General features: G+C 41.7%; 1 protein-coding gene across 14 annotated transcripts in view; it reads right to left on the bottom strand.

Moving 5' to 3' along the window:
- Positions 1 to 19: 19 nt before the first annotated feature.
- TNIK (TRAF2 and NCK interacting kinase) overlaps positions 20 to 24,325 on the bottom strand; it is a 308,730-nt gene continuing 284,424 nt past the window's right edge. For 12 of the 14 annotated variants that reach the window (XM_073359382.1, XM_073359386.1, XM_073359395.1 and 9 more), the window contains 10 exons: positions 23,718 to 23,882; positions 18,153 to 18,267; positions 17,252 to 17,422; positions 15,928 to 16,071; positions 14,275 to 14,409; positions 12,828 to 12,928; positions 9,518 to 9,667; positions 7,265 to 7,424; positions 6,534 to 6,673; positions 20 to 3,329 (listed from right to left, as the gene is read on the bottom strand). In XM_073359382.1, coding sequence (XP_073215483.1) covers positions 3,246 to 3,329; positions 6,534 to 6,673; positions 7,265 to 7,424; positions 9,518 to 9,667; positions 12,828 to 12,928; positions 14,275 to 14,409; positions 15,928 to 16,071; positions 17,252 to 17,422; positions 18,153 to 18,267; positions 23,718 to 23,882 — 1,365 coding nt within the window. In that variant the 3' untranslated portion in view covers positions 20 to 3,245. The remainder of the gene's footprint in view (positions 3,330 to 6,533; positions 6,674 to 7,264; positions 7,425 to 9,517; positions 9,668 to 12,827; positions 12,929 to 14,274; positions 14,410 to 15,927; positions 16,072 to 17,251; positions 17,423 to 18,152; positions 18,268 to 23,717; positions 23,883 to 24,325) is intronic. The other 2 variants (XM_073359394.1, XM_073359393.1) reach the window with 2 other exon arrangements.

Genomic DNA, 24,325 nt, shown 5'->3' with positions numbered 1-24,325 from the left:
AAAATATAAAAGGCATGGCTTGATGTTTGAAGTTTTGTGTTTTATTGTAGTTGGCACCAGAAATGTTTTTGATCTATGTTATGTTCACATACATCCTCTGTAAACAAGAATGCATCAATATTGGTTTCTTATGATTTTGTTTCAATGACTGTATGGTTTTTAAAAAATACATTCACAAACCACCTTATGTTTAAACACAATGATTCCCTTTTATTTCATAACTGTTCCCAAAAAACCCACAATAAAAAAAATCATTTAAAGCTGTGTATTCTGAACATGACACTTTAGGGGAAAAAAAAGTCATCAGTTTGCAACATAAATTAATGAGAAGCTTCTGGTTTAAGGTAGCCACAGTGAAAATATAAAGAGCTGGTGGCAATCACTGTCAGTGAAGAGATTTACTCTGATTCCGTTTTAATTCCAGTATCCAACAACTACAGCAGTTGCTAAATTTAATCAGAAAAGTTATTGCTAAATAAAACAACCATTGCAATAAAAAACACAAGGGTGTGTACATGTGTGGTAGTGGGAGATGTGGGCTGAAAATGGAGGTCCTTTTCTGATCACTCAGTGGCAGCTCTAGGTTGAAATTATAGCTAGCCCAAATTATATATTTGCTCTTTAATGAAGGACACTTTTCAAAGTACCCACAGTGCTTTGCTGTGGCTGACAGCCTGAAGTCTCCCTACTGTTGATTTGGAGACCCCTACAGGAATGTGTAAGCCTAGGCTTGTTACTGAGGAGAGCTGGTAAGTGCTTTACTGTGGTTTCCATGGTGCTCAGTGAAGTACTGCGCTGATTTCAAGGTCCCTGCTGGAACATATACTACAAGCTTTGCTGGCATTTACCATTTTCAGAATTTCCCACCACTTGCAGCTTCAACAGTGTTAGCGCTAATTCAGACAAAATGCTGGCGGCCACTGGCATCACGCCCACAAGGTTGTGTAGACGCGCTCTGAGCATGCTTAAACGACAATGCCGCGGCTAACGTGCCATTGGCTGCCTGGAGGCTTGTCTGCATTAGGGCTCTCGCCATCCCTGCCATAGGTGGAGCGCCAATGATCCTAGCAACAGTGGGAAATTTCAGATAGATAGGCTCGTGTATACACAGCCAGGCAGTCTGAGCCACTGAAGCAACTGCCCCTGCACAGATCCTGTCCATCAAACCAACAGCCATGAATAGTGCTTTGAACAGAGCTAAAGATCAAGTTATCTTACTAGGGTTTTATTTTCTGACTGAGACCAGCACCCTGGTGACTTAATGGCAGAGGCTCAGAAATGGAGCTGTAAAGCTGCCTGGATTCCCTTAACTGCCTCTAACCTACGAAGCTGCCATGTTGAAACTTTAAGAACCACAGGCCAGAAGTAGCATATTTTCACCAACTTGCTATACATTTGCCCCGGATTTCTGATTTTTATTGTGCTCTCACTGATGGTATGGCCAGCAACCAATTTTAAATGACTATGAACAAAACTAATGCCTACCGGCACAATAATGGATGGTGCAGTCCATTACAGGGCCGGGGGACTGACAGTGTGAGATTCTTTTTTAATCAGTGAAGGATTCAGATTTGACCAACGACAGTTGATTTGTTTTTTTAATAGCATCATTATTACTACATATAATATCAGAGATTGCCAGTTAAGCTCTCTACATCTTCCTGGAGCTAACAGTGCTGCAATAAACAGCGAAATGAAAAACAAAACAAAAACGAACAAAACGAGGTAGGTTAAAAACAGCAACACAGATCTCGTTATGCAACACCCTAATACCACGGGCAGCCATGCTTGTAGCTATTGAGAAAAAAAAATCCCAGATACTCACTTAAAATTTAAATCAGTTGAGCAGAGTTTTAAGGACACAATTCAACCTGAACTAAATACATACATATTTCTGCACAGATGTTGTCGTTCACTGTATGTTGGGTAATTCGGGGGGAGTGGAGGAGGGGCAGAAAGTGATTATAGTTTCAGAATCGTCACTCAAGAAACCCTATTTTTAAAAATTCTTTACAATTCGGCTGTGCAATCTCCTTTTGGCTTGGTTTAGTAGCTAATCCCCTCTCTCCCCTACACTGAGCAGACACTGGGCCTCTCAGAACCTTCTAACTTGCCCGTCCCAGTCTTCATATCTGGAGACGAGACAAAGTCAACAGAAGCCACGTTATCACTGGGGCCACAATCCTTATCGGTGCTAGGCACACTTAGCTATCACTGACCTCCAGGGCAGTTCTGAATGCACAGCATCACCCTTAAGTGGGGCCCAACCATTCAGCTGTGCACACCCAATTAGTTCTCAGTATGACTGGATCCTAAATTAAAAACCCTGTCATCCAAGTGGCTCCATGCATCCCTCCAAATACATCTGTCACCTGAATGATCTTGTGTTTCTCTCAGCCTTTGTTCCATCCCCTTCTTTTGCCTTGACCTCTTGCATAAAGTAGCATGGGGGAAAAATGCTAATACACCCTCCCACTGTTTTCAGGAGTAACAACAAACGACACTACTTTCTCTATCAACACACACCATTATGTGAAGATCCAGATAGAAATATGGACTGACAGACTGACAAAAATGTTGTTGATTTTATTAGTCTAAGGCTAGTAGTTTAGCCATTTAAAATCCATTTCCCAAAAGAGGGGAAAAACTATTATTTTTCTCTTCTTTAAAAATCCATTAAGCTGTTGCTGCCAAAAGCAACATGTAAATGTTGGTGAAGGCAAAAGATTTCCCAAAATTACTTAGCTATATGGTTATGGCCTTCATCGCAAAGATAAAAGGTACATTTATTGTGCTGTCTTTCACCAGTTTTAATTAATAACTTTACAGCAAACTATATATTTGATGCTAGCAGGCAGACAGAATTAAAAACATACTTTTTGACACTATTTTCTTCCCCATTCTTACAAAGTAGGGGACAAAGAAAAAGTAAAATAAAAAAATTCATAACCCACTATAACACAGCTTAATCAGGAGACCATCAGAGGTTTCTTTCTCTACTCTTGAAGTGCATATGTCTCTTTCTGCCCCAAACATAGTGTTGCATTCTTAGGGATCTCCAGTGACTCCTCTCTCTCCATTACCAGACTGCAACAATGAAGGGTGTACTGTATTGTGAGAGTGTGTGTGGGGAGTGGTGTATTCCACAAGGCTTTCCGTATCTGCCTCGAGAGTGTTAGTCCACATGTTTAATGTCCTTTAAATTAGAAATAATGCCATGAAGGTAAGTGTCAAGCATTCTTCTATTACCAGTTCATCATGGAATTTCTGTTGAGGGTCATGAAAAAAACTTGGCTACTTCCTCCAGATCTCACTGATGCAAAAAATACCTGTATGGGAAGAAAGGGGGGGGGGGTGAAACAAAAAAAACAACCGCAACAAGTAGTTAATTGCATGTTTTTTCAGCTTTTTAGATTTAACAGCCACCAAATGTCTTTTAGTCATTAATGACCCAAGCTAGAGTCAAACAAGCAACCTAGAGATGGAAGGTTCCTTATCCCATTACCAATACCTTGAGCCAACCAGTTTCCCCTCTTCATTTTTTTTTTTTTAATTTTCTCAGGAGAGCTGAATGGAGACAGGGCACCTGGTTTCCAGTGAAATTCTACTTTAATCCTGTTTCTCAGGTAGTGTGACTGCAGTACAAGGAGGCTGTGATGGAGCAGAGAAACACCATACCAGCAGAGAAGGGATGAAAGAGAACCCAGTTAGCCCCACCCTACAATACCTGCAGCTAACACCAGGCCTGGAGGGAGAAGAAAAGGAGAGAACCTGGCTCAGTTCAGGAATGTCTGGTGAAGGAGCAGGATGCAGCTCTGCCTCTCTGCATAAGGGGAGCTTCACTACAAGCCTGACAGCTGGGACAGCCACTGAGGCAGAAACAATGTGTCCCTGACCAGAAAAGACTCTTGAGGAGACTGGGGAACACCCAGTAATGAGTGGACTCTACTGTTTTCTTGAAGGAAATTATGGGTCCAAGCCCCTCCAGTCTTCCAATCCCAATCCAAGGGGTGAAGGTTATAGAAGCATCCAGCAAACACAGGGGGATAGAGACTTTCCTCCACAATGTGCACAGAGACCTGCAGCTGTGGGAGGGTGCCGGAAAGGTCCACAAGTGGACACTGCTCCAGGCAAAAGTGTTGACGGATGCCACAAACAGTACTAAGTTTGAACCTTATACCTTGCTAGTATCTCAAGACAACATAAGAGTTTATGAACAACAACCTGGCAGAATTTTCTTCTAGGGGGGTCTCAGTCCATCACGTAACACAACCTCTCAGTCACTGCAGATGACAACATTCTTCATTCCCACATTTTCTATATGCAAAGGGACACTCTCCAAGACTAGTACAAGGAAACTGAAATCTAACACTTAAGACGTCAACTGAGAGAACTGGTGCTATCATCTAAGGGAAGTTCAGCAAGTTGGTTGTCTCTGTATTGGCTGTATTCTGAGCAAATTAGAACCACTGAAGAATGACCCACCGAGCCAGATCATCATTAATGTAGGTGTCAATAAAATTATGGGGCTTTCCTGACTTGCTATCAGTACCAGAGAGGAGAGCTCAGCTTGGGGTTGCTCCATAGTGCCATGTTTATTATAGGCAGGACTTCCCATTTTAAGACCTTGTTTTCAATTGTTTATCACTTTGCCAGGCTGTTTGACCTGAAATTTTTCATGCTGGTTGTCTGCCTCAGGCCAACCTTTTGGAAAAATTCAGCCAAATTGTTCAGCCATTTCTGAGAATGAAATTAGGGAAAATTCTGTTCTTTTGCTATGTTAAAAAAAGCTGGTGACCTTTTCTTTGAACAACTCTAGCACCCCCATACTTCGTATCTGGGATTTGAAATTTGGCAGTGGGGTGGCCTTTACGATAGGGATGTGCCTGTTGCCATCCTTGTAGAATTCCACCAAGTTATAAGCCTTTGAAAAATTGCAGCTTGCACATGCTCAGCAGAGACTTTTGATTTTTAGCAGCTAAAAATCTCTAAAAATTCTGTCTTCATTGAGCATGCCCCATCCCCTCACAGCTCCCATGTGTAACCAGACTGTGCATCCACCATCTGCTCGCAGCTCCTGCGTGCGAGTGGATTATGTATGTGTCATCCCCACAAAGCAGCTCAGCATGCTCCCTCCAGTCCAGGACTGCAGAAGCAAAAGCTGGCTGTTCTCTGTAATGGCTGCTTCCAGCTGGAATGGGGCTCAGGGCTGGAATGGGGCTAGGCACTGGACCTGAGAACAGGGAGCCTCTCTCTCTCCTGTACTCTCCGTGACCCCACTTTTCACACCCAGGTAATGTGGAAGGGGAATGCGTTGGAAGACAAAAGCCAGGGCAGTGGGGAAGAAAAGGAGCAGAATGGGACAAGGAGTCTGGTGAGATTGGAACTGAAGGGGTAGGGGGAAGAAAGAGAGTAACTGGCTGGGCAAAGAGCCTGGGCTTAGGAAAAGTAGCCAGGGATGAGCAGACAGGATGGAACAGGGCCATGTTGGAGAGGATGGGGCAGAAGTCATCAAGTCTGGGGAAAATGTGTAGAAGAGTCTGTGTCCACTAGAGAGCACTCTCCTCCAAAGCCTGGAATGTAACTCCCAATTCCTGAGTCTCACCATTCCTCTGCTGTTAGCATACGTCTGTGAAACCCTTTGGCAAATATGGTCTCTCATCCCTCCCTTGTGCTGATCCACACAGAGGATGACATCCTATTACTGCTACCAGTTATTCCGTTAGCCCAAGAGGCAGAGATCTGTGCAGTGGATCTAAACAGTTCAACTCTGCTGATGAGTGGGTATCAATATGATGTCACATGATGGAATTTCTGCTTTATCAATTTGCTTTTTGAAAAACCTAGGAATCTACACACAAAAATCTACATTCAAAGAACATTATTAAGATTGTATCACAATGTGTACGCACAAGGGGATCAAATTAAGGTTGCAGAGGCAACCTTCATTCTGGCATTTCTTAACTTCTAAGTACTTGACTTTGCAACATTAATAATGTTCTTTTAATGTAATGTGTGTGTGTAACTGTAACTGACCTGCCAAGATTCTAAATGGATTTATTTCATGGAACTGATTTGTGGCCATGCAATATTTTAGAGTACAGGCTATTGTTTAGGTGAGGCAGCTTGAACTGGAGTATATATTTCAGCAGCATTTTCACTCTGCTGGATGGGGGAATGGTTATGCAGAAAATCATTATAATAGAATCTGTAAATGGAAACACAACTGATCCACTCCAGCTGATCAAAGATAGGCAAATGGGCCCATTAGGTTTTGAGCAGACTCCTCAAGTAGCTTTGTCATCACCACTTAGGAGAAATTCAAGCTGAGTCAACATAGGGCTTCTCTCCATTACTGATTGTCTCTACTTAAGAGAATTACTTGGAGTGGTTTGCTTGTGTGTTGTGTGCATTAAGCAGATCATCACATTGATTACTTATTAACCTCAAGACAAACTAGATCTGAAACCTCAAGGTAGCTGGTTGTATCTTAAAGATGTAAAGCACTGATGCACACTCTGAGGCAGACTTACCTTATCATTTCTTTCACATAGAAATTTTAACCTTTGAGCTCGCTTGTGCATAAATACTCCATCCAAATGTCCTGTCTCCACTGAACGGATCTCAATAGCTTTTTCTCCCCAGCCCATTATTTGATTGGAATGAATGTAGGCTGTCAAAAGGAATTTCCAAAAGAGCATTAAAAACATTTGGCAGGCTATTAATAACAAAATGGGCAAAGCCGCTCTCAACAATCAGTATTCAAAGACTGTCTAGAGGAATCAAGTAGCTCTCCATTTGCCAGAAGTAGCAGAAGCCAGCCACATCAAGAGAAAGCACTCAAATAATAGATAATAATAATGGTTCTTATATAGTGCTTTTTCCTCCATAGATCTCGAAGTGCTTTAACAAGAATAAAGCATCCTTATCCACATTTTACAGATGCGGGAAACAGAGGAACTGAGAGGAGAAGCAAAGTCACACAGCAGGCCAATGGTAGAGCCAGGAGTTTAGAATTCAGGTTCTCCTGACTCCCCAACCAGTGCCCTCTTCACTGGAGCACATTGTCTCCCCGGTCTAGTGACTTTAAGTAGGGAGTCCTCAAGGCCCAATCTATGAATGGACAACAACTAGGTCCATCATCTGAGTGAGAGCGGTCTGCTTTGATTGGCAAGTTCCCAAATGACCCCATCTTAGTTTCCTTTATTTCTCATCTTATTTTACATTTGTAAATGACAACGGAGAAGAGGAAGGGTCCACCTACCCACAGAAGTAGGCATTTCTCCCCACTGCAGCACCACGTCTTTAGTTATCCGTCCATAGGTGTTCACATACACCCCTTCATCCTCATAGCATACGAGCATCTCCATCCCATCCGTTTTTGGCAGGATGACAATGGCGTGAGGAGTGATATTGCCCTGAATCTGTGATTAAAATAATCCCCCCAAATCAGAATTAAATCAAAGAGGGGAAAAAAGTCTAAGAAAATCCCACCCTGTTAAACAGCTATGCCTGGGCATTTAAAGGATCGGCTCGAAAGAGAGTAATTTGTCACGTTTACCCCACCATCAAACTGTCTGAAGTGTCACAGATAAACAGCCTCAGCCATTATAAGGAGATTGCAACATTTACACCCCCAGAAAACGGCGTCTGACATTTGACAGTACCATATATCAACTGCTATTGACCACTAAATACATCTTGTGTTCAAATGATAGCGAAACAGAAATTAAGAATACTGGGTACAGAACTGGGGAGGAGGAAATCTTCTCCTTTCTTGAATAATCAGTGTTTGGAGGAAGGATAGAAACTAGGATGCAGCTACTTTGCTTACATTTCTGATCTTCAGTCGCTAAGGCAACATGCTACCTTGGCGGCATTTCCTCCACCTTCCTGTCAGTTATCAGGCACTGACAGCACTATCAGGCAATGGATACTGTCCTAGATGAGCCACTCGTCTGATCAGATAGGGAATTCCTATGTTGATTTAAAACACAGTTCCAGCTGCCCCGGTTTCTCCAATGGTTTGCTCAAACACTATATATAAGAACATAAAAACATAAGAACGGCCATACTAGGTCAGACCGATGGTCCATCTAGCCCAGTGTCCTGTCTTCTGACAGTGGCCAGTGCCAGATGCTTCAGAAGGAATGAATAGAACAGGGCAATTATTGAGTGATCCATCCCTTGTCGACCAACCTCAGCTTCTGGCAGTCAGAGGTTTAGGGACACTCACAGCATGGGGCTGCATCCCTGACCATCTCAGTTAATAGCCACTGATGGACGTATCCTCCATGAACCTATCCAATTCTTTTTTGAACCCACTTATATTTTTGGCCTTCACAGCATCCCCTGGCAGTGAGGACCACAGGTTGACTGTGTGTTGTGTGAAGAAGTACTTCCTTATGTTTGTTTTAAATCTGCTGTCTATTAATTTTATAGGATGACCCCTGGTTTTTGTGTCATGTAAAGGAGTAAATAACACTTCCCTATTCACTGTCTCCACACCAGTCATGATTTTATAGATTTCTATCATATCCCCACTTAGTCATCCCTTTTCTGATCTGAACAGTCCCAGTCTTTCTAATCTCTCCCCATATGAAAACTGTTCTATACCCCAAAGCATTTTTGTTGCCCTTCTCTGTACGTTTGCCAATTCTAATACAGTATATCTTTTATAAGATGGGGCAACCAGAACCTCACGCAGTATTCAAGGTGTGGACATACCATAAATAGTTAAAGTGGGCATACCAAGTTAAACCTAAACCCCAGTATGTTTTGTAACCTCAGTTCAGTCCTGCTTTGGCCTTATTCACAAAATGCGCTTAAACCAATTTAGTTGAAACCATGTGATGAGAGATTCTTACCAGAGTTCAGCAAAATCGGCTTCCAGAAAAGGCTACATTTACTTCATATTGTCTTGTCTCACTTAACTGTCCATTTTTGTCTGTTAACCATACACAGAGTTCGGAACACAGCTTATTCCGTAAAGATCCTGCAGCCCAGTCCTGCAGCCCTTACTCAGAAAAACTACTTCACAAGGGAATGGGGTGAAGGGCAGGATTTGGAACTCCCTACAAGAGATCTGCACTAAGAGGCCCAGTTCCTTGGGATGCCCATTTTGTTTGTTGGGGCAGAACCTGGTTCCCTATTAACCATCCCCCCAGCACGGAAACAGAAGCTATGGAATGGCACCACGATTGGTCCGTGGTGTATGTGAGAGGATTCCTCTTTCCATGCCTGACTATGGAGGCTTGGCATGGGGCTAAATTTGCCCCCAAGTAAGTAAAGACTGTCGAATCAGATCCTTTATCTTTATTAACTAGGTGTATGGTACCTCTCACCCTCTCTCATTCGCTTGTCAGAGAGGCCATTACCAGTGATTTTAGTACTCACAGCAAGATGCCATGTAATTAGCCATGATTTCCAACAGCCGAACCCTCTTCCAAATCTTGTTTGGGATGTACTTTATTCATCATGTTAGTCATACAGTAACACAGCTCCTCCGTGTACTCACGTGAGATGGTATATAGATATCATAAGAGTTTCCTGAATCTACATCAATCACATGGAATCCAGTGTGTGATCCAAAGATAACCTTCAATCTTTGACCCTCTTCTACCGTGAGGTCCACAAGCAACGGTTTGTGCTGGAGATCTGCAAAAGACTTTTAAAATCCCTTCAGTCAGTTTCCTGAGGTACAAACAAAGCCCACTATTGGCAGCACATTACAATTATGAAACCACGTTTGTCTCTTATTAAATGTGTCATTGATAGTCCTATTGCATCTCAGATGCCCCATAGGGTATTACTTGGTCACTCTGTCTGTCCACGTTCATTTGCTAGTCTGGCTCTTTTTGTATTGCTATATCTTACAAGAAGTTTCAAAGTGCTGCTGTAATGTTTGTCTTTCCTGTTATAACCATCAGGCTGTCTGACATGTTACATACATGCTGCATTTCACCATGCAGGGATAGCAGTCACTGGAAAATATGGATCCAACAGCTGGAATGAAAGCTCAAAAGACAGCCTGTAAAGATACTGGCATATGCCACCCATCCACACCAATGGGTGGGGGAACTTGATGGGGCCAGCCGTGAAAGGGAGACAGTTCCAATAGCAAGGGAGGGAGATACTTGCCAAAGGACAATAGGTAGCTCCTCTGTTTGGGAGTCTTTGGCATGCATTGGCCAGCTGGGGGAGTGGGGTGCTGACTGGCCAGCATTCCCCAGCTCCCAGGATTTAGCTCCGAGTGTGGGTCATGTGGAATCTCATTCACCTCTGTTCCTGCAGCTCACCCTACCCATCCAAATTAAGAACAGGAACGCAGTTTGACAGATGCTGTGGGTTACTGTTTAGGTGGGTCAGGAAGGAATTTTTTCTCCCCTAGGCCAATTGGCAAACTACCAGGGAGCTTTTGCCTTCCTCACAGCACCTTGAAGCCACAGTGGGTTGAGTAGGAATGTGCTTGGTACATAACTGAGGTACTGGGTGGAGTTGTTTACTCATTGTGACTTGTGGCCAGTTTCCAGTGCAGTTAAGAAACTAAAATGAACAGTTCCCAGAGATAAAAGACCTGGGATTTTGGTGTTGGGTCTTGGGCTCATGTGGTAGGGTGAGACTCTGTGGCCTTTGCATGAGGAGGTCAGACCTTGTGGCCCTCATTGGCTGAGGTCCCCACCCTGCTTCACCCTCTGTCCCCCTTGCGAGGGCGAGGGTGCTAGGACTCAGAGAGCTGAGTCCTGGGGGAATAGGCTGAGGAGAACCTACCCCACGTTATGGGTTATGTGGTAAGGAGCCCTATAACCCCATGCACTGGAATCAAGTAAATACCGGGTATAGGAGAGTATGGGTGATGGGTGGGTAATGCCCCTCCCGCTGTGTTAGAGTTTAATGAAAGTTGCACCCTGCTGCTTAATTCCATTCACGCGTCTGTTCTTATTTTGCTGCTCTCTCCACATCAAGCTCCACCATCCCCCCTTCAGAATAATCACTTAAATTCCCTCTGTCTTTTCCTCACAGAGATACTCGAAGTTTAGGGTCATAACCTGCAAACACCCTCACCGCTGCGAACAACACACGACTCTCTGCCAGCGTTGATAGGCTTTGAAGTAGCCAGTACACATTCCTCTGCTGCATGCACAAATAATTTGCAGAGAGGTGGTGTGTGAGGGCTACTGCAGGGTCAGATGGTGTATGCATTAAAAAAATGTGACTCACAAGCTCCTCCCCTGCATGGTATCTTCTGTGGGCTGGACAAATTCCCCCCCCCCCCCCCCCCGGGCTCCCCCTTGTGAGCACTGTTCTTTTTTCGCAGGTGCCTCTGTGCAGCCCCAAAATTTGGGCCTTTAAACAGGATCATGGAGGAGTACTCATTTTCATTTGAGAGAGTGTTTCAGCTAACACATAAGGAGGAATTCCCCCTTCCAACCCACAGCAGGTGCTCTGTGCCGTGTAAGGTCTGTGTTGGTGTGTGGGCAAAGCAACCAAGGGTGGGAGACCATTTGTATCCTGTCTGAGTGGTTTTCATGAGGACTCTGAACAGGAATGAACTATTAGGGGTGGGGTGGGGCAGGGCAAGGAAGGGCCACTCTTTATTTGCATAATTCCAGTCTCTGTGAATCCCTGAACAGGTGTGGAAAGGCAGTGATGCCTATTTAGTCCATAGATTCGAATAGCAGCCACAGGAGAATTCAGCTACAGCTTCAAAACTTGCCCGCAGCTTGGGGAGGTGGATCCCATCCCATTCTAAGGCCGGGTCTACTCTACCACTTACTTTGTGTGAATAAGCCACCCCCCTGAGCAACGTAAATTACACCGACCTATGTGTGGACAGCGCTATGTCAGCGGGAGAACTTCTCATGGAAGTGGATATATTATGCTGACAGGAAAGCTCTCTCTCCCATCAGCATAGAGCATCTTTACCAGACGTGCTACAACGGCGCACCTGTGCCAATGTAGCGCTTCTAGTGTAGACTGCCTTAACTCTGCTTAATTCCTCATATGAAGTCCACTTCACTTTATTCAGCATCAGATCACACTCATCCTCCCTGAAAAAGCCATATTTGCTAGAGGGATGCAGTGTTTACTCAGCATGAAACAGTCTCTGAATCCACTGCCCCTTTCAGTTAGCCCTCTGCAAAGATCTGTGGATGGAAAGTGCTATAAAGTGCTGAGTGTAAAGTACACAGAGCACACTTAGTTTAGGTACAATTTATGTACAAGCAGAATGCTGGTGAAAAATCCTGGGGGAAGATAGGAAGGAAAAAAAGAGAAAGTGGCCTCAGATTATCAGACTTTATACCTTAAGATAAAAAATTAACATTGAGGGGAAAAAAGATACAAAACACACTTCTAAAAATGCAACTTTTTAATGTCATTAAAATGTAAATTAGTTTGAGACAAAATAATTTATTTAGTCGATATGAAAAAAATAACAATACAGCACTGGTCAAAAACTTTCAATTGCAGAAGAACATATACCCAGAATATACTAATAAATAATTATCAATAATACCTAGCACTATTATAGCACCTTGCATCCAATAATCTCAAAGGTAGTATTAAGTACAATAAATTCTTGATTCTTGAAGAATCTTTCTGTGTGCCTGCCTGAAGTATGAAAGAGACATGCCATTGTAAAGTCTGCCCGGTAACTCTGCCAGGTCAGTTCTATGCATCACAAAAGAGACCTGTGTTTGATTCCTTGTCTGGCCTGATAAGGGGAGGATAACCAAGGAAATGATACACTTTCATAATCTGTATAATAAAGAAATTCCCATGTATTTATGATGATGGATTGTATTTTTGTAACAACGTAAACATACCTTAAATGCCATAAACTTGTGATATGGTTTCGGAGCCCAAGCATATATCTCTACAGCATTCTTTAAGGCAATCACCAAGAACTTGATTCTTTCATATTTCACTAAAATTGAAATAAAACTAATTTTTAAAACATCCATTTTACTCAAACAAGACTGCACAATTTATCTCAAGGAAGAGCTTCTCACTATCTTTCCATTGGTAATGTTTTTATCTACTACATAGAGATGGATTAAAAGCTTAACTAGGATTGTGGCATACTGATTTTTTTGTTGCCTCATTCCTGTACCTCTGTTCAAAATAGTATCAAAGTACAAAATACTGCAATGGAATTTTTTTGGGCCAAACCACCTAGAAACAAGAGGGGGGAAATCCTCTTCCTTTTTGATTAGATCAGATCTAAGACTGCAGAATCAAAGGAAAAAAATAAGATGTTTGATTATCTTTCTTCAGCAGTTATTGTTACATGTGATTTAAAAATATTTAATAAAGGGGAATATTTAATAAGCCAATTTTAAAGACATTTCCTTCAAAAACTCTTCCATCAGACTAAATCTTCCTCCACAGTGGACTATGAGCTGTGAAAGAAAGAGCACAACTTAAAGATGATTAGTCCATTTATATGAATTACCCCCAGCAGTTATAGTTAGGATCAAATTTCCAGGGACATCAATATTCATGCCTCATGGCATAAACAGATCACCAACTGATTTGCTAACTGAGTTTGGGAAGAAATGTTCTTGTCCACAGTAGAAAATATTGTACAGTTATGTGGGCTTTTATATCACCCTGTGAAGCACCTAGCACTGGCCACTGACAAAGAAAGGATTCTAGACTAGATGATCCATTAGTTTGTTCTGGTGTGGAAAATCCTATATTCCTATCGGAAGAGCGCAAGGATACGATCACGGCTGATAGGTGATAATTTGAACAGTACCACATGAATGCTTGTCATTCAGTTTGGTGGTTTTCTTCAATGCATATAACCAAAGAAATAGTCTCTTCCTGATTGCTACTGCCTGGGTGAAACTGTGATAAAAGAAAAGTCTCTTCAAAATCGTGAATTGTTCAGAAATAAGGAAAACTGAGTGAAGACCTCTCAAAACCAACTGGTCAATGATTAATGGGAAGATGAATGATTGAGAGTCCGATTTTCCTCTCAGTGACACCAATTTTACATTGGTGTGACTCCATAAACTTTAGCGGCGTTACTCCTGATTTACAACAGCGAGGGGAGAATCTGGCCCTGAGGATCATGTAAACATCAAGCAGAGTTGTCCCTCAAGTTCACTACTATTGGTACCTCACAGTTTCTCTTTTAGTACTAGAACAAATGTAATGATTGCTTAATTTTTGGTTTTAATGGCTACACTGAATTTCTTAAAACATCCTTCAAGTGAAATCCTCATGAGGTGAGCAGATACAGTACATACATCCTGTTCCGCTTACCAACTTTGTAATGTATGCAGCCTTCCAAGTCTCCAACAGTGATCCAGCCTTGCTTCTTTTCTACTTCTGGGTCATTGTGTAAAATTCTATTTCTTAACCATGAAAGGTAGTAAACTCGCAGCTTGTTCTTCTTTCCTAGTGAAAAATGAAAAAATATAATGCAACTATAACTCACACTCACTCAATATATCACTGTCCCCCTCTATGTGTCCCAATCACCAGTACACAGGTTTATGAGTTTTGGCTAATAATAGTGTGTCTTAGTTTTGGCAGTGAAGGCTCATGCTTTTAGATCCAGAGGTCCTGGGTTCAATCCCTGCATCTCACAACTCATTTAGGGTCATCGCATTGCATGACATTGATCCACTACACATTCCAACCTCACTGCATGAGCTTTCCTCATACCATTCTCCCACATCTAAATACCTTCTGACTTCATCTGGTCCATGAACCCTTCTGAATAGCTCTGCAATTTTAATCTTGCTCACCAGCTACTGCTATTTGAGATAAGTTCCATTATTTGACCACACACTAAGTTTCTGTGTCTGGCTATGTGGTGTGGCACTGCACTCTACTGGACAGATTGTCAGATTTGGGGGAGTGTGATCATGTCACCCTCCAGTGGCTGCAGTCTAACCGGATATAAACCCTAATCCTGTTACTCAAATGTGAATATTTCATGGGTTACCACTAATAAGTGTTAACAAAGACCCAGTTCAGATGCATTATATGGCTCCCACTGAAGTCAGTGGAGTTAAACCAGTAGGTTAATTGGCTAATCCCAACTCAGAGAATTCCAAATCACACATACGCAATATTCCAATCACCTTTGCAAGTCTGTTAAGCTCACCACAAATGCTCATAATGGATTTCTATCTTCACCTTTTTCTTCCTATGGTACTACAATTCCTATCATTTATATTCTTTTCAAAAGTACATGGGAGCAATATAAGAAGGTAAATCAGGAAGCAGCATTTTAAAAGAAATCTTCAGTGAAAGGAAGAAAAGTCTACACTTCAATGGTTAGTAGGCTCAGGAGGAAGAAAATATTAAATAAATGAGAGAAAGGGACAAGATTGCAAACAAAACTACAGCTATCAAATTGTTTCGTTGGAGTAAATTTTGTCACTCTACCCAGTGAGAATTAAATGTGCAAAATAAGTTAACAGGAAAGGTTTCTGCAATTCCCTATCTCCTTCCATCTATGGATGATGGGGATACTAGTGTCAGCTTGCTGAAATGGGAGCTTATTCTAAAGATCTGATTCTGTAGCCTCTCTGTAGGTGGGACTGTCACATTACTTCCATGGGAGTTCTGCATGTGGAGTGCCTATACAAACAGGCGTGAATATTGAAATACCCAAATTATCCTTTGATTCAGGGTTGAGAGCACAGAGCTGTTGGCTGAAAACTGAAATGGTGACGAGCCCTTGATTATAGTGGTGCAGCCGGGCATCTTGCAACTGAGGATGGAAGAAAATGCCCTAAGAGGTGTTTTCCAGATCTAATTTATTGGATTCTGTAATTAAACTAAAAGCTAATCCTACAGTCCTTCTTCTGACATTAAGGGGCTGGTTTCTGTCTGAGACAGAACTGCTCCCAGGAAATTAGAAAGGAAAGGGTTGTGAACAGTGAAGCAGAGTAACAGGTGTACCTGATATTGTTACAAGGACATTAAGTCCCTCTAGCACATCCATCTGTTGAAATCGCCTTCTGTTGATCAGGTTGTACACCTTTCCTTGGCCACTTCGATCCAACAGCATCAGTCCATTTTCTGTACCCACTAGTAGGTTAACACCTAGATATTAAACAAGCAAATGGGATAACTTAAACCGCGCTCCACAGCTGCTGCTTTAAGGGCCTGGTCCAAAGCCTATTGAAGATAATGCAAGTCTGTCAATTGATTTCCATGGACTTTGAATCAGGCCTTAAAGTCTCATTCTCTGCTACCTCAGGCTCCCAGAAAGGACAACAATCACAACCGTACCAATCTAGCATGAGACTATGTACCATAAGTATGGCCAGCATCATGAGGAGCACTCCATGACTGCATTCCATTGGTGTAGATATTATTATCCCCATTTTACACATTGGCAAATCCAGGCACAAAGAGGTGAAAAGTGCTTTGGCCTAGGTTGCCCAGTACAGCAAGGAAGAGAGGTCAGTCATACTTATTCCCTGTCCACTGCTCTATCACTAGAGCATGAGTAAAATTTTCAAGAATGCCCAAGTAACTTGGCTGCCTAAGACCCATTTTCAGTAGTGAAAAAATCCATGACCCTGAGGCTGCTAATTCTCATTGATGTTCACTATTGAAAATTGGACTTAGGCTGCTGAGTCATTTGGGCATTCTTGAAAATTTACACCTCATGTTGCCTCTTAGGACCCTGACTGCAATAGCATAACCATTAAAAGCAAGCACTTACAATGTAAATTGCTGGACAATACACTGTAGCGATGAAACGAATACAAGGCAGAATGAGTTTCTGAAACAGAGATCTCAATTTTCAAGCTTGAATGCATAGTTAGACACCCACCTTTGAAACTGGGGGCTTTAACTGGCAATGGGACACCTCTGGGTGTCTAAGGGCCCATTTAAGAGCCTACAGATGATGTGGATACTTAACTTAGAGCTTGCCTACATAGCAAATTATTGCGCTTTCAAGTAGTGAAGCTGCACTCTGGGACTTTCACTGCAGTGTAGCAGTGTCCACAAGAGATGCTACTGCCTGGCAAGCTGGTGTGCTGTAGATTCAGACCTTGATTTGCTGCTCAGTAACTCATGATGCAGACAAGCCCTTGGGTCCTCAAGTTTCCATCAGTTACAGATTGTTCAAAGTGCCTGTTGCGTAGCACGAGGCTGCTGCAGACTGAGGCATGGTTGCATGGTGAAGCAGTCTTTAAAACTATTCACGTTTCATTTTTAACCCCAGGCTCTAGAAAACTTTGCAAAGAGTGTTGGGTACTTAGCAGTTTACCCCATAAAGCAGCACAAAGTATTTCCGAATTGAAGCGCTTCTTGTACTTCCGGATCTCCGGCGTGTCGCTGTGGGGGCGGATATTGGTAGGGTTCACATTTACCACAGAGATTTTCCTTGCCTCATTCAGTTTGGCCTGTTCTTGTCTAAGCAGTTCACTGGTAAACAGTGCTAAAAAGAAAACATATTAGTAACAGCTTCCTCAACTCCATCACAACTGGGCTACTTTTCCAGTCTGCTTGATTCAGTAGAGAAATGTTTATTTTATTTTCTGATTAGGGATAAGACATTAAAAATGCAACAAATGACCTGGCCTTTGACTTAAGATAAATAGTTAGGTGATGGATGAACACCAAAAGCTTAGGTAGCTGGTGTGCTAAGACCGTAGCTTGTCATGCTCACCAAAATTGTCTCATTGTTTCCTTGAGCTTCCTTCCTGTCTGTCTGTATCCACCTGCTGTTTCTTGTCTTATACTTAGACTGTGAGCTCATTGAGGCATGGACTATCTTTTTGTTCTGTGTTTGAACAGTGGGGTCCTGGTACAATTAAATAAAATAATAATAGCAGCAACCAAACTTTCTGAACTATCCAAACTTCTATTTGAGTCTGTAAAAGGGTCCTGGAAATCTCTCCCCCACTGACAGGGAGGGTGAGCACATTTTCCCTATAGATCCTGCTTCCTCTCAGACCTCTCCCATGGTATTTTATCTTTTCTGGGTTTTGGATGGAAAGTGAAAGGAATCACAAAAAAAACAAAAACAAAAACAAACCCCCAACCAGCCAACCCACCCACCCACCCCAAACAGGAGTTAATGAACATTTTAAGGTCTGGGTTATGTTCTGAGTGTATACTCTGATCTCATTTAGACCACACCCCATGTTGGCTGCATTGCTCCCTACCTGTAGCAGATGATTCCTCATCATCATCTTCATCTTCATCAGTAGGGGAGGTCTGATACACTCTGGTATCCACAAATGGAGTGAAAGAGGCTTTGGTGCTACTTCCCATGCCATACTATAAAGCAAGAAACAGGATGATGGCTCAGAGGAAGGGAATAATACTTAATACCAATGTTTTTACTTCCAGTGAACAACAAACTATAATCTTCCCCCATGGGGGACTGTTCCAAACCACGCTCTTTGCCCTGTCAGATCAGTTTTCTATATGCATTGAAAAAATATAATTAATAAACATTATATAAAAAGGGTAGATTAATGAAAGTTTGCATTGTGCTTTGAAAATGAAAGGTACTACAATATGCACTGTAAGTGCTAATTACTGAACACATGATGATGTAAAAGAAAAGTCTTATTGACAAAGGTTTGGGATGACTGCATCTCATGAATGGTGAATCCAGGAGTGAATTTTGCAGGACATCCCAGACAAACACAACTGAAAACTTGAACCCACACAGCCCCGCATCATTGTGTAACAGGGACATGCTACACATTTGAGAGAAAAACAACTGCAGGAATGTTTGAGAGTTTTTTTTTAAAGTATTCCCATTGCTTGTTTTGGATGCCTATGCTTGTAAAACTAAGATGTTTTAATTAGCATATCTTCAACTATACAGTTTTCAGAAAGAGAGAAAAATAAATAATACATTTTAGAAACCTCTGAGAACTGTCTTGGCGAGCTTTTGCAGACATAATAATGTGACAGTTTGGCTATTCACTACCCTGTGATATGCCAGGGCAAAAATAGAAATATTTATCCCATTGGTAAAGTTACAAATTCTGGCCCTCTAAAAGAAGCACCCATTGCTGGTCCTGATGGGGTATGTGATATTGGACTTTAAATCTATCATTGGTCCAGGAATGAATACTGCTCATCGTGTTTGTCAACCTACTTTAAATTCTCAGATGAAATCACATGTTTGTGGGGATGTGGAGGGGAGGAAATATTTATGTGTCAGGTTGGTAGCAGAGATTCAGTGTCTTAGAAGTAGTCCCAACTGCTGGCAGAAGTGGATTAGTGGATAGAACCCAGGTGAGGTGTTCCAAGAAATGCGTTAAATGAAATTTATCACCTTGCTCTGTGATCTACCATGGTTCTGCAGTGTATCACACAGATGTAACCACCTCACATATATAATATACATTGTTATTAACTCATATGACTCAGCACTGGAGGTATTTCAATGGGCTACTGTGTTTCAAGAAGCTAGCTTAAATGACTGCAAAATTAAAAAGTGAGAGGGCCCCAAAGGTAATTTCTTAGCTAATAAAACTAAACCTGAACATATCATAGCTGATGACAAAGCTGAGATTTTGCCATAGGAAACTGAGAAAGTTCTCCCATCACATTTGCTCTCTTTTTAAACTCATGTTTTGTTAGTGCAGAAAAATGAGGCGAAGACCTTCTCCTGAACAAAATGAAATTCTTATCATAGGACTCATGATGGCAAGTTTTCTTCCCCATACTTGAGCAGCTTATTTTTCTATCATCTTATTTGCCCATGATATGCTATATTTATGACTTATATTAAATGCTGTTACAATAGCAAGAATCAAATGTTTCCACAAGAGAAGAAACACCATTCTCATTTTTCCTCCTTAGCACAGATTTCTTTTAAGCCACTAAAGGCCAAAATCAAATCTGCTATCACTGTACAAAGCCAGAGCTAAAACTGCACTGAGTAATTGCATATCACCCTGACTATAAGAAGATAAGCATAGACTTTTATAAAGGTAGTTCTCTCAAAGGTAAGCATAATCTTACACTGCTCTCAAAATGCTACTTGGGTTTCAAGCAAAGATCTCTCAAGGAACAGATTAACCTAATAAGTTTAAGAGCAAATATGTTGAAAAGAGCTCTCCTGAGTTTTTCATGATTCAGTTATTTGGCTTCCAAAATCTCCCTGTGAAGGTTTGGTGAATTAAAGTCAAACTCATGGAACACTCTGAAAGGCATTTGATTTAGAAACAATTCTGCTATGTCAGATTCTCCCTATTCTTCTCTGCTCTTTATCAGCAAGGATAGTTTATAAAAATATAAAGGCGGTCTTTATTATTAAAGCAGAAGGACTGGGAGCCAGGAGATCATGGTTCTAATTCTGGCTCTGAACTTTGGCACATTGCATAATGTCAGGCAAGTCACTTATACTCTGTGTCCCAGAATGCCTTTGGGGGATCAGAATAGTGACCACAACTACCTCTCAGAGGAATTGTGAATCTTCTCTTATTCAACACACTTCAGACAAACAAAGTTTGAGGATGGAAAATGCCATAAAAGAGCAAAGTAATACCACAAAGAACAAAAATCCAGTTTGAATAAACAGTTCATCCGCCACAAGAATTATCAGTGGACTGGGAGGGCTGATCTAAGGAAATTTGAAAAAAGCTTTATGAATAAACTTTTCAAAAGCACTTAAGTGACTTTGGAGCCAAAGTCCCATTGACAGTCAATGGGAGTTAGGGACTTTGTAAACTGTACCCCCTTATGTAAAGCCTGGCTAAAGTATGATTAAGGAACTATTTTAACAGCCTATAAATATTTGAAGGGTTTCAACACCAAGATGGCAAAGGGATCATTTAGGATGTTACAGGGAGATATAACTAGGGCTAAGGGGATTACATTTAGAAACAGAAAATGTAGGCCTAATATCAGGAGAAACTTCCTGACAAGAAGATGTACTGTAGGGCATGTGGAATAGCCGCCAAGGAAAGTAGAAACAGCCTCACTGCTTAAGACTTAACATTAACTAGAGAAAACACTAGAAACTGTACCTTCGGGCACATTCCTGCACTGGCAGGGAGATGGTTCAGATGAGCTAGTGTTTGTTTTCAGTGCCCACCTTCCATGATTCTCCTGTTGTTTTCCCCCTACCTTTCTCTCCTATTCATAATCTTCTGTGACATCACTGTTGTCTCCATAACAACAGAATGTGATGTCAAAAATAAAGAATAATTAATTCCCATGCAGAGAATTAACAGCCTGAGATGAACTCTGCAAAAAACAGATCATACTTTCATGCAAATGTATTAGCAAAATATAACCCATAGATACACACACACGCACAATTTTGTGTGTGTGAGATAAATATACACAAGCAAAATTGTTTCTACATAAAATGTCTTTTTCAAAATTTTCCGTGAAGCATCAGCAACTCTAGAAGGGAAAATTTAATATTTACAGGGATTCTTTTTCCAACTAAGGATAAGGCACTTTCAAATACATGATTTATGATGGATGAAATCCTCCATTCTGATGCGTCAAGCTTTTTCTTTCTTTGCTCAGACTCAGCTATTCTCCATATAAGATGCTGGCATTTTAATAACTTTCAAATCTGTTATTTAAATATTAAGACCTCATCTTCCTGCAGGTCCCGTTCAACCGTTTATAAACCTCTGTCTCAGCTTCCCAAGCTGCAGTATGAGATAATACTAGTTCTCTTCCAATCTGTTTAGCCCTGACATATCACGGCTGGTTCTGCTGAACTATACAGATGGAGTAATCACTATCTGTCAGTTCCGTAGCCTTGGTTCAAACCCACTCTTGATTAAAGTGACCAAACTAAAAAAATACAAGAAAACTGATTTTTAATAGACATACCCAAAGGATTCACTTTAAAACAAGCTTGGGTCATCTTACTCCCTTCCTACACAACACAGGTACATGCCACAATACTCATATAATCTTTGACATTAGTCAGCATGGCTGACACTGTTTCACAAGGGATGAACATGTAATCTGAGTCTGCCACAGGGCAGTTAGAATACATATGTGATGGTGAAGTTATGCAGAAAAAATTATTTCTCTGCAGGAATAGACTGCAACCCTTAGACTTCTTCTTCCCACAGCCCTCTCACTAAAGGAGAAATTCATTCTGCCCACACAGAGTATTCCACCCCCACAAAACAGGGCCAGGGCAAAGTGCTACCACATAGTTCTTCCACAGATACTCTTCCAGCCAGTGGGTCTGTATAGCAGCTGCAGCCCCACCATGTCATCTGTATGAGGCACCCGGGGCCACTGGATCTTTATAAATGTGACTCTGAAGCCCTTTCCCAATGTGGCCTTCTGCACATATACAAGGCCAGCATGGGGATCTTTGCCCTGCTGCATAGGGGTATGTAGGCAGCCCTGCATGAACTCATAGACAACACAAACACCATGAAGCCCTTATGCAGGGCTTAAGTATGTACACACTTGCTCTGGGGTGAGTTTCATCCTCCATTCCAAACTTCCATGCAACAAGATTTCTATACAGATTCCTGCTATGACGGCGGTTTCTGATAGCAGTACCGTGAGTCATTCAGGAATCTGAACTGAAGCCAAAACTCTCATCTTACACCCACCCTCAGCTCGTCCAGCCCCAGAAATTCTATTTTTGAAACTTACAGGGTTTTTTTGGTGCATACACTATAAATGTATGTATTTAAACACAATCCCTTCATATTGTGTCTCCATTTTTAAGAACAGTCTGAGAATGACCCCAGAAATATTTGCTTTTATAAACAACTGACTCCCTCTTGTCCTTAGAAGGAAACAGATAAAACCTTTAGGCCAAAACATGTACCATAGATCCTTACATTTTAGAAGGAATGGGATCCTTTATTTCAAGAAGATTTTTAATTTATTATTATTAAAAGGGATCCTTAAAACAGCCGGATAATCTAAAGTGAAGACAATAAGGTGATAGATCATTTAATCTATGTCCTACACAACAAAATAAAAGGTTTATTTCTTATTGGACATTCACCCACAGATTTTACTTAATACTCGGTGATGTGGGCTTGCATCTGAGAGCAGAATTTGGCCCAAAGGAAAGTGTGTATGATATATAGCAAGTGACAGTGAACAGCAGGCTTTGATTCACTCTGTTTATATGGAAGAACTTGAGTTTGTTAGGATTTTTGTATCCTATGCAGAACACCCCCCATCCCACACACACACATTTAACCACTTCACTGCCAAGCAGCTGGTATCAGAGTCACTTCACCCTGAATGGAAACACCCACAACCTGAAAGGTGTGCTACATTTTTGGCCTAAAGAACTTCACAGCATCTTTCTAACCAGTCTTTTAGTTCATCTTACCATTAGAGATGAGCCACAAGGTGGAATCCGGGCCCCAGTGGAATCAAGGTAAAATGACTTCAATGCGGCCAAGATTTCACACTAAGTTGCTAAATTGAGACCCACATCTAGACTTTCACAAACTTCTGGGATGTTTGGTTAAAGCCCAATACCACGAAACATTGACATCAACTGCTGGATTTGAAATGAGCTGTAGTGCAAATTTCCACCATTCAAACATATAACGATATACCTATTACTGAGTGGATTCAATGTTACTTCAACTATGTTCATAATCACAATCATGGACTGAAAACAGAGAGGAGAGCAGAGATGACTGGAGGAAAACACTGAGAAAGCCCCTTCCTCAGAGGATGTTAATTCTTGTTCAGAGCAATGCGAAGGAAGAGGAATAGCCATGTAACAAAGAGGCCCCACCACCTACTTCAGGCACTGAGTCCATGTCTTGCACATGCGTGGAGACTCGCCCCAGGGCCTCAGTCGGTGTGCCTGCAGGCGAGTGGCTTTGCTGTACCAGATCAGGGAGATTGATGTGCCCTGCAAAGCCATTGCTGGCTGCATGGCTAGAACGCTTTTTTTCACCAGTGGTCTGTAGAGACACAAGGTACAAGGAAGAGAAGAGGGAAAAAACCAAATAGATGTATTGCAGTAACCCAGGTACCAAAGCAAGCACAGAACAAGAGCCCTCGCTGCCATATTCTCCCCATGCAAATCGGGCAAACAGCAAAATATAAAACAGGAGAAAGAGAGAATTAATCACAAAGTAACTTCAGAAGCAATTAGCCATGTTAAACCAAAAGGAGAAGTCTGATGACGATGATTTTGGATCAACCTTTTTGTAACAAAGTAATCATGGACCAAATTCTCACTTTGGGCATGCAGGTGCAAATCTCCCTTGGCCCAATGGTACACCCAAGTCAGTCTGTGAGAATAGGCCCAGGCCTATTGACTTCCATGAGATCTGGGCTTGTATAGTGAAGGGCAGATCTGGTCCCTCTGCCTTTTAAAAGCAACAGTGATAAGGGGTCTGAT

Source organism: Lepidochelys kempii, chromosome 9, assembly GCF_965140285.1.
Source record: "Lepidochelys kempii isolate rLepKem1 chromosome 9, rLepKem1.hap1, whole genome shotgun sequence".
In the NCBI taxonomy this organism is placed as follows: Eukaryota; Metazoa; Chordata; order Testudines; family Cheloniidae; genus Lepidochelys; species Lepidochelys kempii.
Note: the sequence above shows the minus strand (reverse complement) of the source record. Positions and strands in the feature narration are given on the sequence as shown.